Raw genomic sequence first — 17699 nt, 5'->3', positions numbered from 1 at the left:
TGTTCATGGAGTCTTACTTCCTTGTGTACTTTGTTATTTTTGTGTGCTAGAGACTATTTGGGAAGTTATTTGGAGGACCATATTTATTGAGGCCGAGGAGGATTGTCTTTCTTCCAAAGGATTTTCATTTGTTTCTTTCATGGGCTTGTAGGAAGTGCTAGTTCAGGATGATTTTAATTTAAATCCAAAATCTGAAGTCCCTGTCCCACTAGATAATTGGATACTTGGCTGCAACTCCATATGAAGGCTGATAAACTTCTGGTTCATACCCACTTAAGTCCTTCAGTGTGCTAGAGAGTAGGGCATAGTTACCACTTTTGGCAGGGTCTCCATGAAGCTGCTTTCCCAGAATTTAGCAAATATTAAAGCGGGCTTTACATGACAAGGCGTACCTGTTAGTCTGACAGTTCCCAAGTAACCTGTGAGAACTTTGATGCAGATGGATTGGTCTGAATCACCTACCTAGTCCACAATCACTACAACTTGAAGAGGTTTTTTTTATGATTCCACTGAATTTGTATTTCTGTTCCTGAGTTTTTTTTTTTTTCTGTTTCTAGAATCTCTCTCTTTTGCAAATCACTTTTTATAGTTTCCCATTCATAGAGCTATCGTCATATTTGTCTTTTCTTTACACATATTAACATAGTTATTATCTATATACTTTGAGTCTTTTTCTCTTTGCTCATGAAGAGATGTTTTATTGTCAACCTTGTTATAAAAGACAATATGATTGACATTGTATTTGAAGCTGTATTTGCAGGAATCGTTTCAGGCATGCTGGAATGTGTTTCCCTTCAGAGAGGATTTGAGTCTGTTTCTGCCAGGTGTCTGGAGTATTTGAACCAAGGACCACCTTAAAACATATTCAAGGCTTGGGATTTCATTAATGGCATTTAAGTAGGGGGATCTTTTGTTAGATACTCCACTTTCATTTGAATCTGACTTTATATTTGAATATTAACCTGTGCTTTAAAGAAGATGCTGTTAAAAATTTTTATCAGTATTCTTTCTTTGATTTTTGTGAGAGATTGACCTGAATTATAAAGCCTGCTTTACTGAAACATCATGTTCTACTTCTTTAACTAAATACCTGTTGTTGGACATTGAGATTTTTTTTTCTTACTTTATAAATAATATTGTGATGAAAAGAAATTATTCCTTTATTTGTATTTGTCCTGTTAATTTACTTCATACTAATTCTGGAAGTAAAATTGTTAGGGTCTGCTTGTTTTAAGGCTTTTTGATACGTATTGTCAAAGTGCGCTACACAAAGATTGTCCTGACATTGTGTTTTCTAAGTCTTTTTAATTTTTGCCTTTTTAATAGGTATAAATTAATATGACATTATTATTTTAATTGACTCCCCTCCCCATTCTTCCCTGTCCTAAATAGGAATGTTTACCATGGTTTTTCTCTCCCTGTTCTAGTACTGTTTATTAAGTGTGTGTGTGTGTGTGTGTGTGTGTGTGTGCGCACACGCACGTGCAGAGGATAGATACCTTATCTTTGAAATGAGAAGCTTTATCGTTTTCTAATACAGAGACCACCAAGCATCATCCACAGATGCTGAACTTTGAGACTAATGCCATTACTGAACAGAACTTTTAGATTATTTCACTTGTGATAGGATTGAATGTATTTTGTAGCATAAGTTGTGTAAACTGTAAATTAGTGACTGGACGAATGGATTGCAATAATCATTGGTGCTGTTCACCAGTAAATTTGGTTTCCTTCTTTCTGGGCAAGTAGTAGAATTATACTTCCTGCTCCTTTGGACATTGCACACCTGTAAGATTTGCTGTTGTCAATGAAATGTGAGTGGAGTTGACCTGTATAACTTTTAGAAAGAACCAGTTTGCCATTATGCAGGAGATTGGAGCATCCAAAAGCTATCTGATTGCGTGGTGAGAACCACTGGTAGTGAAGTGTTCCTGCTTCCCACTGCCGCCTTCCCACCATCCCTTCACGAACATGCAGAAAAGCAGGAAATACCATTTTTTGTTAATCCATTAAAAATTTCAAATTCTTTAACTGTAGTATAACCTAACCAATCTTAACCAATGTAGATCACTGTAAAAGTGATCAGGAAAGGTACAAAGGCTGATCATCTGGACAATTATAAATGAATGGAATTTTAACTTACTTTTATTTTTGTCACTTATATGATTATTGTTTGTGTTTTGCTTTTAGATTACTGTACTTATGTCCTTACAACCTAGGGGTTTATTGAGAGTAACTTGGATGTTAAATGGTATAAATATTCCCTTCAGTTTGTTGTTTATATTTTATCTCATTTTCAGATCTTTTCTTTTTCTCGAAGTTTGAAATTCTTATCCAGTCAGATCAGTGTTTTCCTTTTTGAAGACATAATGATCTGAGCTAGTAGATCTATAGTTGTTCCTAGGAAAGCTGGTAGTTTAAGTTTGAAGTTGTTGTGTATGGCTAGAAAATTGAGAAATAGGGGCACCTGGCTGACTCCGTCCATAGAGCACCTGGTTCTTTTTTTTTTTTTTTGAAGTTTATTTATTTTGAGAGAAAGAGATAACGAGTAGGGGAGGGGCAGAGAGAGGGGGACAGAGGTTCTGAAGTGGGCTCTGTCCTGACAGCAGAGAGCCTGACATGGGGCTCCAACCTGTGAATGGTGATATCATGACCTGAGCCGAAGTTGGATGCTTAGCTGACTGAGCCACCCAGGCATCCTGAGCACATGATTCTTGATCTTGGGATTGTGAGTTTGAGCCCCATGTTGGGTGTGGAGATTACTTAAGAATAAAATCTTTAGGGGGTGCCTGGGTGGCTTAGTTGGGTAAGCATCCTCTTGATTTCAGCTCAGGTCATGAGATCCCCAGCATTGGGCTCTACACTGACAGCGTGGAGCCTGCTTGGGATTCTCTATCTCTGTCTTTGCCGCTCCGCTGCTTGCATGCATGCTCTGTCTCTCTCAAAATAAATAAACATTAAAAAAACTTAAATTGGTAAAAAAGAAAATTGAGAAATAGTTAAACTGGTGCACCTGGGTGTGTCAGTTGGTTAAGTGTCCAACTTTGGCTCAGGTCATGATCTCATGGTTTATGAGTTTGAGCCTCACATCAGGCTCTGTGTGCACAGCTCTGAGCCTGGAGCTTAGTTCGGATTCTTTGTCTCCCTCTCTCTCTGCCCTTCCTCCCTGGCACTCTGTCTGTCTGTCTCTCTCTCAAAAATAAACATTAAAAAAAACAAAAAAAGAAATAGTTAAACCCCTCTTAAATGCAAATACGCATTTTTTTTTAAATGTATGTTTATTTTGAGAGAGAGCATGTACATGAACGCGAACAGGGGGGAAGCAGAGAGAGAGAGAAGAGAGAGAGAATCCCAAGCAGGTTCTGCACTGTTAACACAGAGCCCTACCCAGGGCTCTATCTTCTCATGAACTGTGAGATCATGACCTGAGCCAAAATTAAGAATCTGATGCTTAATCAGCTGAGTGACCCAGGCACCCCTGCAAATACATAGTTTAAGAAATTAATATAACTCTTGAATTAAGATTATGGTTCTTTTTGGTCTGTATTAGCCTGTGTTTTTATTATAATTTCTTTCCTAGTATAATACTTTTTCTTTTTGCTGTTGTTCCTTTGTGGTATATGTCCTCAGAAGTTGGCACAGTAGAGGTGCCTGGGTGGCTCAGTTGGTTAAGATCTGACTCTTGGTTTTGGCTCAGGTCATGATCTCACTGGTCATGGATTCAAGCCACATGTCAGGCTCCTCCCTGGCAGGGTGGAGCCTGCTTGGGATTCTTTTTCTCTGCCCCTCCCCCTCTCGCATGTACTCTTGGTCTTTCAAAATAAACTTAAAAAAAAAAAAAGAAATTGGCAGAGTAGGAATTTGAAAGTATGTTGAATTTAAAATTTCTTTCATATTTTGACTTCTTAATGATTTAGTACTCATATTAGGAATTATTTGAGATATCAGGATTTTTAAAAAATATTTTGTGAAAGTACAGTATCTTTACTAGAATAGGAAAGTGTTTTATTGAATGAAGGCTTAATTTCTTTTAAAAATTTTAATTTCTTAAACCACATAAAATGTATTTCCTTTTAGATAAGTGATGAAGAGAGGAGTCTCCGAGAACATGAGATTATTGCTTCATCAACCTCTTCGAGTGCGTCTAAGTCGGAGTTGGAGTTGGAGTCAGTTTATAAGGTACATAAACTTTTAAAATACTTCCTGGGTTTTGTTAAATATATCACATTGAGCTTTATGTACGTATTTAATTAATACAGTTGTATAGTCTCTGGTCACTGTAGCTTCTCTCTCTCCTGTGCAGAATTCATTTTCACCCCACTGAGGGTGTGCCAACCCTTCTGTGCTGGGCTGTCCTCCTACATAGCCTACACACCCTTGTAACCTTGTTTGAACTCTGACCCTGCCAAGGCAGACCATTCTCTTCAAGAAATACTCTGCTCACAATGCTTAGGCTTTTACACTTCATGCTGAGCTGCACTGGCAGGAGTACTCTCCCCTCCTTGAAGTCTACTTGACTTCAACACTTCGTTCTGGATCACTGCTATGTGATAGCCTTTTACATCACTCTTGGGCTCTGATGCCATGCTTGGACTGTCTTCCCCACCTGGACTCTTTCTTATTCTGTTTGGGCTATGATGCCATCTGCCTACTTGCTCTCTCATGGCAAGACCTTCTTTAACCTACTCAGATTCTGACATCTTGAACGAGGCCACTTCTGCTGCCTTCTATTCCTCAGCACAGGTACCTACTTTGCTTGCACCCACTGAACAGCTTTTGGACTGAATAATTCAGAAGGGGAAGGGGGAGAGCTGAAAGTGATTTTAAAATCTGACAGTTGTAACACTACAATTTCCTTTGAAAAGGATGTACTGATTATTGTTGGTGAGTGCCAGTAGTTTAAAATCCTGCTTCCATATTAGCTCCCTATTTAGGCTTCCGCCTTCTACTCATTAGGCCACCATTCAGTAAGCTTCCCAAACTTAGAGTATGGGAATCAACATTTATTCCTCCCATACCACACATTTCCCATAACTCTGCCTTCACATCATTTTCTGCTTCTCCTTGGGCATTTTTATTTCCACTGTGACTACCTTAATCTAGAATCATGGAATATTAGAGCTAAAGATCCCCTAAGGGTCATTTATACCATCCCTTTCTCCCCTTCCCCTGTTTTGTAGATTTGGCCACCATGGTTTAGAAGCATTCATTAAATGTGTAGAAATCATAAGTCTGGTCAGTCACAGAACTTGGACTAGAACTCATGTTTCCAAACTATCCCCATCTCTTCCCTGCATCATTGAAATAAACCCTCTAACCTCTTCCTCTAATATGTTCTGTGTAAGTTGTTTGATGCTGTGTCAGACACATACCACCCTGTAGAACTGTTTGACTTCCCATATGTGTCTGTCTTGTTTGCTCAACTATGTGATGAACTTTAGTAACAGATCTGTTAAAAAATAAAAATGTGATTTGCTTATTGGGTGGTGGTATTGGATATATGGAAAAATATTAGGCATATTGATTTAATTGCTCTAAAACTTGGGTGACTAGGCAATTTGGGGATTATTTCTTTCACCTGATTTTTTAACCTCATTTTTAAAAAGAAAAACTATATTGGAGAGAGAGGATGATTTTCAGTTTACTAATACCATATTCTGCTCATATCATAAAATTTTAGGGTAGGTCTTAGGATTTTAAAAAATCCAAGTGGAGTGGTATGTTTTTTTTTAAATGGTATTTACTGGCAAATACTTCAGTAGCAGAAATGAACACTTACTATTTCCATTTCTTGGTATTGAGATTAGCTTTTCCAATATGTTTTTCTGGAGAAAGAATGGAAACAGATGAAGAAATTTGGAATTACTTTAGTAATTTTCAGCACTGAACATATTGTATATAGATAATAGATGCAGAATAAAGTTGTGGAAAATGTCATATGAGGGGAATGCAATGTACTTAGAGGGCTTGAGTTGAGAGTTTAAAATTCTGAGGATTTTAATTTGTAAACTTAGGAGTTAAGAGTAAAATAATGCATACTAAGTTACTTTTCAAATCATCTACTCTGAAATGAGCACATTTTTGACTGTCATCTTTTCCTAATGTTTGTTTTTTAGCTTTAAAGAATATAAATAGATTTTTTTTTTTAATCTGCTGGGACAAATGAATTTCTCGCAGGAAGTATTTTGTTTAGACTTAGTATGTATGAAGACTTAGGAGGATTTCATGACAGGTACCGACTTACTTTCCCTGTTTCACATGAATTCAGATCCCTTTTGCTGATGCTCTGGATTTGTTCCGAGGAAGGAAGGTCTATTTGGAAGATGGCTTTGCTTATGTACCACTTAAAGATATTGTGGCAATTGTCCTGAATGAATTTAGAGCCAAACTGTCCAAGGCTTTGGCAGTAAGTATTTCACTTTATTTCTGTTTTTACTTTATGGCCACATACACATGTTTTAATTATATACCCTTGGTAGTTTTGTTCTGTTCTACACTTCTTGAGAAATAAGTTAATTTAATTTTTATAACAACATTCAAATTGCTTATGATGTACTGGTAATTCTGGAAGCACTAAGTTTTTATTTGTTACTGCCCATAATTAGTTTTCTTATCTTTCTCATAGTAATACTAATAGTGAGCTGATTAATTTTGTGAGAAGCTTCTATGGGTCATGTCTGCAAGGTCATGCCTTTTTTCCTTGGAGATGCATTTCATATAAGGCCCTTCACATTTGTTGTGGCCTGTGGTGTATATAACCTAGATTTCTGTCCTAAATTGGTATTTTGTGTCAGTAGAGGGTAATGTAGAAGAAAGTCTTTATATTAAGTAATAAAAACAGCGATATGCTAGTGCTGCAGTATACAACCTGCTGAATGCAATTGGTGGTAGCTGTTTGAATAAATAACACGATCAGCGCTTTTCAATGGATTTGTTGCAAGTGTTACAATTAAGTGATAACATCTTAAAAAATATACATGTTTTGGTAGGGGCTCTGAACACCCCACTTAAATCACTGAGTTGCTCATCCAGACAGAAAATCAGTAAGAAACAGTGGCTTTGAGTGACACATTGAACCAGATGGATATAACAGATTTGTTCAGAATATTCTATCCCCAAATAGCAGAATGCACATTCTTTTCAAGTGCACATGGAACAGTCTTCAGAATAGATCACATTAGGCCACAAAACAAGTTTCAACAAATTCCAGAAGATTGAAATCATGTCATACATTTTTTGGAGTCACAGTAATATAGAACTAGAAATCATCACAGAAAAACCTCGGAAAGAACACAAATACTTGGAGGTTACATACATGCTACTAAATAATGAATGGGTCGACAAAGAAATAGGAAATCAAAAGATAACATGGAAACAAATGAAAATACAGTGCCCAAACTTAGGGGATGTAGCAAAAGCAGGTATAAGAGGGAGGATAATAACAGTAGTGGTCAAGTCAAGAAGAACAAACAAAGCTGAAAGCCAGTAGAAGAAAGGAAATAATAAAGATTAGAGTGGAAAGAAGTGAAATAGAGACTAAAGAAACAATAGAACAGAACCAGAGCTGGTTCTTTGAAAAGATCAACAAAATTGATAAACTTTTAGCAAGACTCAAGAAAAAAAGAGCAAGGACTCCTATAAAATCAGAAAGGAAAGAAGAAGTAACAACCAACACCACAGAAATATAAAGGATTGTAAGAGAATATTATGAAAAATTATATGCCACCAAATTGAACAACCTAGAAGGAACAGATGAATTCCTAGAAGCATTTAACCTTGCAAAACTGAAACGTGAAGAAATAGAAAATTTGAGCAGACTCATTACTAGCAATTACATTGAGTTGGTAATCAAAAAACTTGCAAAAAACAAAAGTCCAGGGACAGATGGTTTCACAGGCAAATTCTACCAAACATTTAAAGAAGAGTTAATACATATTCTTCTCAAACTATTTCAAAACATAGAGGAGGAAGGAAAGCTTCGTTCATTCTATGAGGTCAGCATTACCCTCATACCAAAAGATACTACAAAAAAGTACTATAGGCCAATATCTCTGATGAACATAGATACAAAAATCTTCAACAAAATATTAGCAAACTGAATCCAACAATCCATTAAAAAAAATCATTCACCAGGATCAAGTTGGATTTCTTCCAGGTATACAAGGGTGGTTTGATATTCACAAATCAATGTGATAAATCACATCAGAAAGAGGTAAAAACCATATGATTGTTTCAGTAGATGTAGAAAAAGCATTTGAGAAGTACAACATCCATTCATCATTAAAACTCAGTAATACAGGTTTAGAGGGAACTTACCTCAACATAATAAAAGCCATATAACAACATCATACTCCGTGGTGAAAAACTGAGAACTTTTCCCTTAAGATCAGGAATGAGACCAGGATGTCCACTGTCCCTCTTTTATTCAGCGTAGTTTTAGAAGTCCTAGCCAGAGCAGTCAGACAAGAAAAAGAAATAAAAGATTTCCAAAGTGGTAAGGAAGAAGTAAAAATTTTACTGTTTGCAGATGACGTGATACTGTTTGTAGAAAATCGGAAAGATTCCGCTAAAAAAACTACTAGAGCTGATAAATGAAATCAGTAAAGTCATAGGATACACAACTCATATACAGAAATAATGCCTTTCTATACACTAATAATAAGTAGCTAAAAGAAAAATTAAGAAAACATTTTGTTTTAATTTTTTTTTTTAATGTTTATTCATTTTTGAGAGACAGAGACAGAGCGTGAGTGGGGAAGGGGCAGAGAGAGAGGAAGACACAGAATCCGAAGCAGGCTCCAGGCTCTGAGCTGTCAGCACAGAGTCTGATGCAGGGCTCGAACTCATGAACTGCAAGATCCTGACCTAAGCTGAAGTTGGATGCTCAACCGTATGAGCCACCCAGGTGCCCCAAGGAAGCATTTCTGTTTATAATCACACCCACATGTTGATATAGCTGAATTATATACATTTAGGTAATCTCAGTCAGTGATAAAAATGATTTATACCAGAAAATATACTTTTTAACTCCAAAGGAAAGGTTGGCCTATACTTCTAACTGTAATTAGTATAGCTTAAAAAGAGCCACATCACGTAACCTTGAAGTTCTGAATCAAGTACCAAAAAAGGTATTTGAAAAAACAAATCAGATAAAGTGTTTAGGAATAAACTGAACAACAGAAGTGAAAGACCTGTACTCTGAAAACTGTAAAACACTGATGAAAGAAACTGAAGATGACATCTACAAAGGGAAAGATATTCCATGTTCATGGATTGGGAGAACTAATACTGTTTAAATGTCCATTCTACCCAAAGAAATCTACAGAACTAATGCAGTCGCTATCAAAATGCCAATAGCATTTTCCGTAGAACTAGAACAAATAACCCTAAAATTTGTTTGGAACTATAAAAGTCCCCGAATAGCCAATCTGAAGAAAGAGCAAAAAAAGAGGTGTCATAATCTCAGATTTCAAGGTAGACTACAAAGCTATAGTAAGCAAAACAGTAATATCCTGGCATAAAAATATAAATACTGATCAATGGAACAGAATAGAGAGTCAGAAATAAACTCATGCTTTGATGATCAATAATCTATGACAAAGGAGGCAAGAATATACAAGAGGAAAGTCTTTTCAGCAAATGTGAAAACTGGATAGCTACATGCAACAGAATGAAACTGGACCATTTTCTTACATGATATATAAAAATCAATTCAAAATGGATGAAGGACCTAAATGTGAGACCTGAAACCATAAAAGTCCTGGAAGAAAACGGGCAGTAATGTCTTGGACATCAGCTGTAGGAACATTTCTCTAGGTAGTTTCCTTTGGCAAAGGAAAGAAAAGCAAAATTAAACTATTGGGACTACACCAAAATAAAAAGCTTTTGCAAAGCAAAGGAAATATTAACAAAACTAAAAGCCTTCCAAATGAGAGAGATTTGCAAATTATGTGTCTGATAAGGAGTTAATGTCCAGATGTATTAAGAACTTAATACAACTCAACACCAAAAAAATAATCTGATAAAAAATGGGCAAAGAATCTCAATAGACATTTTTCCAAAGAAGACATATAGATGGCCAAGAGATACATGAAAAGATGCCCACCATCACTCATCATCAGGAAAATGCAAATTAAAACCACAATGAGATATCACCTCATGCCTGAGAGAATGGCTAAAACCCAAAACACAAGAAACAAGTATTGGCAAGGATGCAGAATAAAAGGAACCCTTGTGCACTGTTGGTAAGAATTCAAAGTTGTGCAGTCACTGTGGAAAACACTATAGAGTTTCCTCAAAAAATTAAAAATAGGATTACCATATGATCCAGCAATTCCACTACTATTTGCCCAAAGAATATGAAAACACTAATTCAAAAAGATATATGCACCGTTACATTTTGCTACATTATTTATAATAGCCAAAACATGGAAGTAACCTAACTGTCCATTGATATATGAATGGGTAAAGAAGATGTACACATACACGAATATTATTCAGCCATGAAGAATGAAATCTTGCCTTTTGCAACAACATGGATGGATATAAAGGGTATAATGCTAAGTGAAATAAGTCAGAGAAAGACAAATACCATATGATTCCACTTAATGTGGACTTGAAGAAATCAAAGGAAAATAGAGACAAGAAGCAGGCTCTGAAATACAGAGAACTAATTGATGGTTACCAGAGGGAGGGTGGGTGGGGGTTATGTGAGATAGGCGAAGGGGATTAAGAGTATACACTAATCAAGATGAACATTGAGCAATATATAGAATTGTTATATCATTATATTGTACACCTGAAATAATATAACACTGTATGTTTATTCAAGTATAATAAACATACAGTGTTATATTATACTTGAATAAAAATACACATTTTGCAGTATTGTTGCCTTTTAAAGGAATCTAGTTTTTAAAAATACTATTTTTGGTACTTGGTGCAGAAGAGAACTTTAAAGTTGTGATGTTACTCTTTTTACCTATACACACAGTAGAATGATAGGCCAACCTTTTCTTTTGAATTAAAAATTGTTATATTTTCTGGCATAAATAATTTTTATTACTGACCGGGGTTACCTAAACATGTATAATTCAGCTATTTCAGCATTTGCGAAGACTAAAATATTACCTCTGGTTTGACTGATAAGGCAGTTAATGAAACCACCTAGTATGATAGGTGTTTACTAACTTAAATCTTCTTTCTCTCTCCCTAATTCTGTATTTTTCATATTTAAAAAATCCTCAGTATAGTTGATGTTTTTAAGTAGTTTCTTTAGTTGTCTGTGACTTATGTTGGACCATCATCTATTTACAGATGAAAATAGTGTCTTTCACTGCTATGAATCTCTGTGGCAAACACTGATGTTTGCCTCCTGGTTGCCCATTCCCCTTGTGTTATTATTACTGGTTTTGTTCACCCATTTTTCTCTCTGCTGACATTTTGGACAGCACTTCTTTGTGTGAAACAGCTGTATACTTTTCAGGATGTTGGGCATCTCTAGCTCTAATTTACTAAATGCTAATAGTGGCCCTCCCCAGTTCCCATGACAACCAAAAATATCATCGTACATTTGCAGAAAGCTTCTAGAGTATTGGTAACATCCCTGTGCTGATTTTGAAAAGTTTTGAAAAGATTTTGAAAAGGAAAGTTTTCTTTTTTTTTTTTTCTTCCAAATTGTTAGTCTGTGTACATAGTATAATGTAATTTGGCTGAAAATTTGAATTGTTTGGGTGCTTCTGAAAGAAAGTTTTTCTTACTAATAAAAAATGGGCACATGCATATTTGCTATTCAGTTTTTTTTTCAGTTTATCTTTCTAATAATTTAATGTAGAAAGGATATGTGCAGGTTTTTGCAAAGTTTATTTTTTTGTTTTGTGCAGAGGATGCAACCTCTAAATATACTGAGGTTAAGGACAAACTTTTTTTTTAGAGTTTGTTTATTTTGAGAGAGAGAGGGAGAGGGGCAGAGAGATAGGGAGAAAGAAATCCTAAGCAGGCTCCACACTGACAGCACAGAGCCTGCTATGGGGCTTTGAACCCAAGAACCATTAGATCGTGACCTGAGCCAAAACCAAGAGTGGGATGCTTAATTCACTTTGCCACCCATGTGTCCCAAGGGCAAACTCTTTAAGTTCTTAAGTTAGTAATATCTTTATTTTTTTCAGCAAATTGCATTTAAGTTTTGTATCTTGTTGGTAAAAAATACAGCATATGGGGGTACCTGTGTGGCTCAGTTGGTTAAGCTTCTGACTCTCGATCTCACGGTTCATGAGTTTGAGCCCTGCATCAGACTTTGCAATGACAGCTCAGAGATTCTCTCTGCTTGGGATTGTTTCTATCTCCCTGTCACTCTGCCCCTCCCTTGATTGCACTCTCTCTTTTTCTCTCTCTCAAAATAAATAAATACACTATACATAACATATGAACTTTGAATTCCTTTCTGTTGCTTCCCTCCCGCTTATTCTTTTATCCCCCCAAAATAACTTTTAAACAAAATCGATAATCTTTTACAATTTTGAAATTGCAATTCAAAAACAGTTGCAAGTAAAAAACTAGCTTTTTGCCACAACCATTTGAGAATAAGTTCCCAACCTGATGTCTCATTACCCCCCAGTACTTTAGGGTGTAATTCTTATAAACAAAGATGTTCTCCTATATAACCACAGTTCACCTTTCAAAATAAGCACATTAGCACCAATACATGACTACCAGCTAATCCTCAGACCCCATTCAAGTTTCACAGTTGTCTCTATCATGTCCTTTATTTCAGAAGGATCCAATCTTCTATTACATGTATTATTTAGTTATGTCTCTTTAGTCTGTCTGGAACAGGTTCTTAGTTTCGACTTTTATGACTTTGTTGCTTTTGAAGAAAATAGGCTAGTTATTTTGTAGAATATTTCTGTTGGGATTTGTTTGATGTTTCTGCATGTTAAGATTCAAGTTATACATCTTGAGCAGGAATATCATAAAACTGGTGATATGCTGTTTTTATTGGATCCTGTTAGGTAATCCACGATTTTGATTCATCTCAATTCTGATTGACTTAGTGTATTTTCTCCTTCTGTTGTTGAGAGACATTTGGTTTCGTTTTCTTTCTTTTCGTTATTACTAATACTGCTGCTCCGAACATTCTAGGACATTTTTGGAAAACACATTTCTGTTGCTATATGCCTAGGATTGGAAATATAGGGTAAATAGGGTATGTCCATGTTCCACTTTAGTGGATTCTGACTTAATTTTAATGAATTTGTCCTATAGATAGTTACTGTAGTCCCATCTTGTACCACCTTCTTGCTCATGACACTCCAGCCATACTGGCCTTTTTTATTCTGCAAAAGTGCCATGATTGTCTCCTGCCTAAAACACATTTTCCTCTGTATTTGTTCAGCTGGCTCCTTCATGTTAGATACAATATTGTTATTGTTTATTTCTTTGGTAATTGTCTATCTCCACTACAAAATAAGCTTTATAAAAAAAAATTTCATCTATCTATCTTGTTAAGTACTGTGTCCCTAGTACCCAAAACAATATGTGGGTAAACAGAAAGTTATTAAAAAAAATAAACTATTAACTGAAAGAACTGGCCAAAGCTTCTAAAATTGTTATGTGAGGCAAAGAAATATATCTTTCCTTCATTCTTTTTCCCCTAACTAGTTATCAATTCATTGTATCTCAGCTCCTAATTCAACCTTTATGCCTCCTCTGTAACCAGACCCTAATATAATTTTTAATATTTGCTCAGTTTAAAAAAATATATAAATCCCTTGATAATACAACTCCTTAAAAAGATACAGTTAGGGACGCCTGGGTGGCTCAGTCCGTTAAGCATCCAACTCTTAATTCAGCTCAGGTCATGATCTCATGGTTGTGAGATTGAGCCCTGTGTCAGGCTCCACACTAAGCTCTCTCCCTCTCTCTCTGCCCTTCTCCCCCACTTGTGCTCTCTCTCTCAAATTAAAAAAAAAATGGTATTAATTTATTATATACTGTTATTAAGCGTTATATAATGTCCAGCTTACAATTTTGTCCATTCAACAAGCATTTTTTAAACATATGTCAGGTTTACTATATAAGTGCCTTGGTAGTAAGGGAGATGGGAAATTTATGAGACAGGGCTTTGACCCTTAAGAACTATCTTATCTAATAGGGGGAGCTAAAGTGTGTAAAGACTCAGTGACTAGGTTGATTGATAATGGGGATTGTCCTGATAGTTTTGTCACCTCAACTCAGGGAATTTTGAGAAAGGATGGAATTGACGTTGGCTTTAGGTGATTTGCTATAGGGAGATGAACAGATTGCAGAGAGCAGTAAAGCTAAATGATTGGGTTGCTGGAATGTCTGGGCTGTGTTTGGGGACTGGTTAGTGGTTTGTTTGCTTAGATTTAATGCCTGTGATGAATAGTAGAAGATACACTGTAGCAGTGCATATCACTAGGCTAAGGAGTTTGAGTTTTAGTCTGTATGCTAATGGTTTCCAGACATTTTTGGTATACTCCTTGTTAAAATATCACACATCTTTAATGTACAGATGTAGATATTAGAAAAGGGTGCTTTTAAAAAAGAATTAGAAGAAAATAGGAATAGATATTTAATAATTTCTTTCCCTATCTCAGTAGGTCATCTTTCATTATCCATTTTGGAAACAATACTGATAAATTGCTGGTGTTACCATTGGAGATGTGTTTTAGCAATAGGAATATAAGAGCTGTTTGAGAGAAAATGATTTTCGTATTGGGTGTGTTGAATTTCTTGGACTAATAGGACATTGTAGTAAATCTGGGTTGAAACTTAGAAGAGTGCTTGGAGACGAAGACATTGATTTGGGAGTCACAACCACACACACATTGGTTGTGAAGTTTTTGAACACGAAATAGTGGGTTCAATTTCTAAAGAGTAAAGAATAAAGAGAGAAGAGGATCAAATACCAAACGATTTCAAGGTTGGGTGTGGGGATCATTCAGGTGCTATGAGTTGGATACCACAAATGAACAAATCAGTCTTGGCTTTTTTCACCAATTGTATTTTACTTTACAAAATGAGACTTTTGGCACCATTCACAGAATAAGATTCAGTAACAGTTATTTTCTTGTCTTAGTGAAATATTCTAGATTTTTGATAGAAAGGTTTTACTTATTGAGGAAAATCAGTAATGTAAATGAAAGTGCTTTTTTTAAAAGTTGCAGAGTGCTGTATATTTTTTAGATATTCATTCGAAGGGTTTAGTTCTTGGGAAGAATAATATTTTAAGAGGTTTTGATTTTTCTTTTTATTTCCCCCAATAGTGCTTAGTGCAGTTTTGCATTTTGTGTTTATGGAAATTATTGGTGGCAAGAATTTTAATGAACCACTTATTTCACGTTTTCTTTGCTTTTTGCCAGGAAATGTTAGTGGTACATATACACAGATTTCTTTAGAGCAGGAAAGGATTTTAGAGCTGTGTGGTAATAATTTGTGCTTTCTTGCCCCGATTCTTGGTGACTAGAAGGCAAACTCTAAGTTTATAGATATCAGTGGGCATGCTTTCTTGTCCTATTATGTATGGTAGTACTTTAGTGCAATGCTTTCTTATTATGAGAGGCTCTCAGTAAATACCAGCAATGTCTCTTCATTTTGCCCGTGAAAGGTTAGCCTCACAAAGGTTGAATGGTTTATCAGAATTCATTCAGCTAATTAGTAAAGGACCCAGGTCTCCCCAAGCTTGTTAAGTCCAGTAGCCTTCCTTTTTGCTACACTTTTTTGCCTCTCCCCGGCCCAGTCAAATACCTCTGCCCTTCTACTGCTTTCTCTCATTTGCCCTCAATAAATATTTTCATTACATGTTTTAAATGTAGAATTCACCAGGGTAGAGATCGAGCCATACTCTACTTCTCCATTGTAGGCATTGTGCTGTATTCAGCTTAATTATCTCTGAAGCCTGTCACAGTGCCTTGTGCAGAAAGGGTCCTCAGGATCTGATGAAGTACCTTGTGAGAACTGCCTGTTTATATTTTCTCTGGCTGTATCGAGGAAGCTAAAGTTAAATGGAGGTTGCACTTTAGTGTACGGTTTATAAAAGAGTGAAATCTTGATAATGTGTTAAGTGCAACTGTTTATAACCTCAAAACACTTCTGAAGAACTCCTTCAGTTGGCTGCAGTAGTTAACTCTTTTGACAGTTTTCCTCTGGAGTATGTAAGATATGAATTTTATATTTTGTTTAGAAACTCTATGATGCAGCATAAACCAGGCTTAAACTCTAGCCACCTTGAGAATAGCAGCTTCATTCTTCATAGTTGGACTAACTCTCTAGAGTAATTCTTAGGTTACTATTTTTGTGGTCACCTCTTGTCCCCTGTGCACCCTACCTACCCCCAGTCACAGAAAAGATCCCTCCTACACTCTTTAATAAATACTCCTGTTTCTCAGGTCATTTATCATATTTAAGAATTATAGTTACCCATTTTAAGGCTGTAGCCTAGATTGGTTAGAAAATGCCATAAATTTATGCCATTATTTATGGTTTACTTATTATTTTTTTGCTCAGCTGCATTGCTTTAACTGATATCTGAGTATACTGAAATACAGATTTTTATCCCTATTACTTACTTGTGATGAGAAAATATCAGCAGATTCAGTTGCTAGGAAACAGCTGAATACTGAAATAGATTTTTTTTGGGGGGGGTACTTGTAAATTCAAATCTTTGACAGTTTTACTCTCTTAGAGCAAAAATTTATTCAGTCACTGCAAGGAAAGACGCATCACCTATTAGTTTTCCAATTTTTAAAAATATGAAGTATTTTTATATTTTATTTATTTTTTAATTTTAATTCCAGTTAGCTGACATATAGCATACAGTGTTATATTTAGTTTTCCAGTTTAAAAAATTTGCACAAGGGAGCTCGGAATATGAAAAATGTTTGAGGATTGATTAGATGTTTAGAGTGTAATTTGTAACAGTGACTGGGCATTGAAAAGTACTGATTAGACAATTTTGAATTTTAGTGTTTTTTTTTAAATGCTTTATTATTTATTTATTTATTTATTATTTTTGTTTATTTATTTTTGAGAGACAGAGAGAGATAGAGGACAAGCAGAGGAGGGGCAGAGAGAGAAGGAGACACAGAATCTGACACAGGTTCCAGGCTCTGTGCTGACAGCCCCGATGTGGGGCTCGAACTCACGGGCCGTGAGATTATCACCTGAGCCGAAGTCAGATTTTTAACCAACTGAGCCAGCCAGGCGCCCCAATGTTTTATTTATTTTTGAGAGAGAGAGAGCATAAACAGGGGAGGTGCAGAGAGAGAGGACAACAGAGGATCTGAAGCGGGCTCTGTGCTGACAGCAGAGAGCCTGATGTGGGGCTTGAACTCAGGAACCATGAGATCATGACCTGAGCCGAAGTCGGATGCTCGATGGACTGAACCACCAAGTTGCTCCTGAATTTTAGTTTTCTTAAAGGTTTGAGTCATCATTAATGAAAGAATGATAATGGGAGGGAAATATATATAAAACATACACAGGACACAGGATTTAACCAAAGTAAAATATTATATTAATTAAGCCAACTTTGGTAGAAGTAGGATTGGCTGCATCCTGTATTTGCTCTTTTACCTATAATACTTAACATATGTGCCAGAGAAAGTAAATATTAAAAAGAAGTATTTATTTATAATCAGGTTGGCTTTCTTTTATAACTAGGTGGCATTTAATTTTGT

General features: G+C 35.9%; 1 protein-coding gene across 3 annotated transcripts in view; it reads left to right on the top strand.

Annotated features, from left to right (window-relative positions):
- Positions 1 to 17699, top strand: part of PRIM2 (DNA primase subunit 2) — a 336405-nt gene that overhangs the window by 60304 nt on the left and 258402 nt on the right. For all 3 annotated transcript variants that reach the window (XM_053222625.1, XM_015070154.3, XM_053222626.1), the window contains exons 6-7: positions 4078 to 4179; positions 6269 to 6406. In XM_053222625.1, coding sequence (XP_053078600.1) covers positions 4078 to 4179; positions 6269 to 6406 — 240 coding nt within the window. The remainder of the gene's footprint in view (positions 1 to 4077; positions 4180 to 6268; positions 6407 to 17699) is intronic.

This window comes from Acinonyx jubatus, chromosome B2 (genome assembly GCF_027475565.1).
Source record: "Acinonyx jubatus isolate Ajub_Pintada_27869175 chromosome B2, VMU_Ajub_asm_v1.0, whole genome shotgun sequence".
Taxonomy (NCBI): Eukaryota; Metazoa; Chordata; class Mammalia; order Carnivora; family Felidae; genus Acinonyx; species Acinonyx jubatus.
The sequence above is the reverse complement of the archived record's forward strand: the minus strand, read 5'-3'. Positions and strand labels throughout refer to the sequence as shown.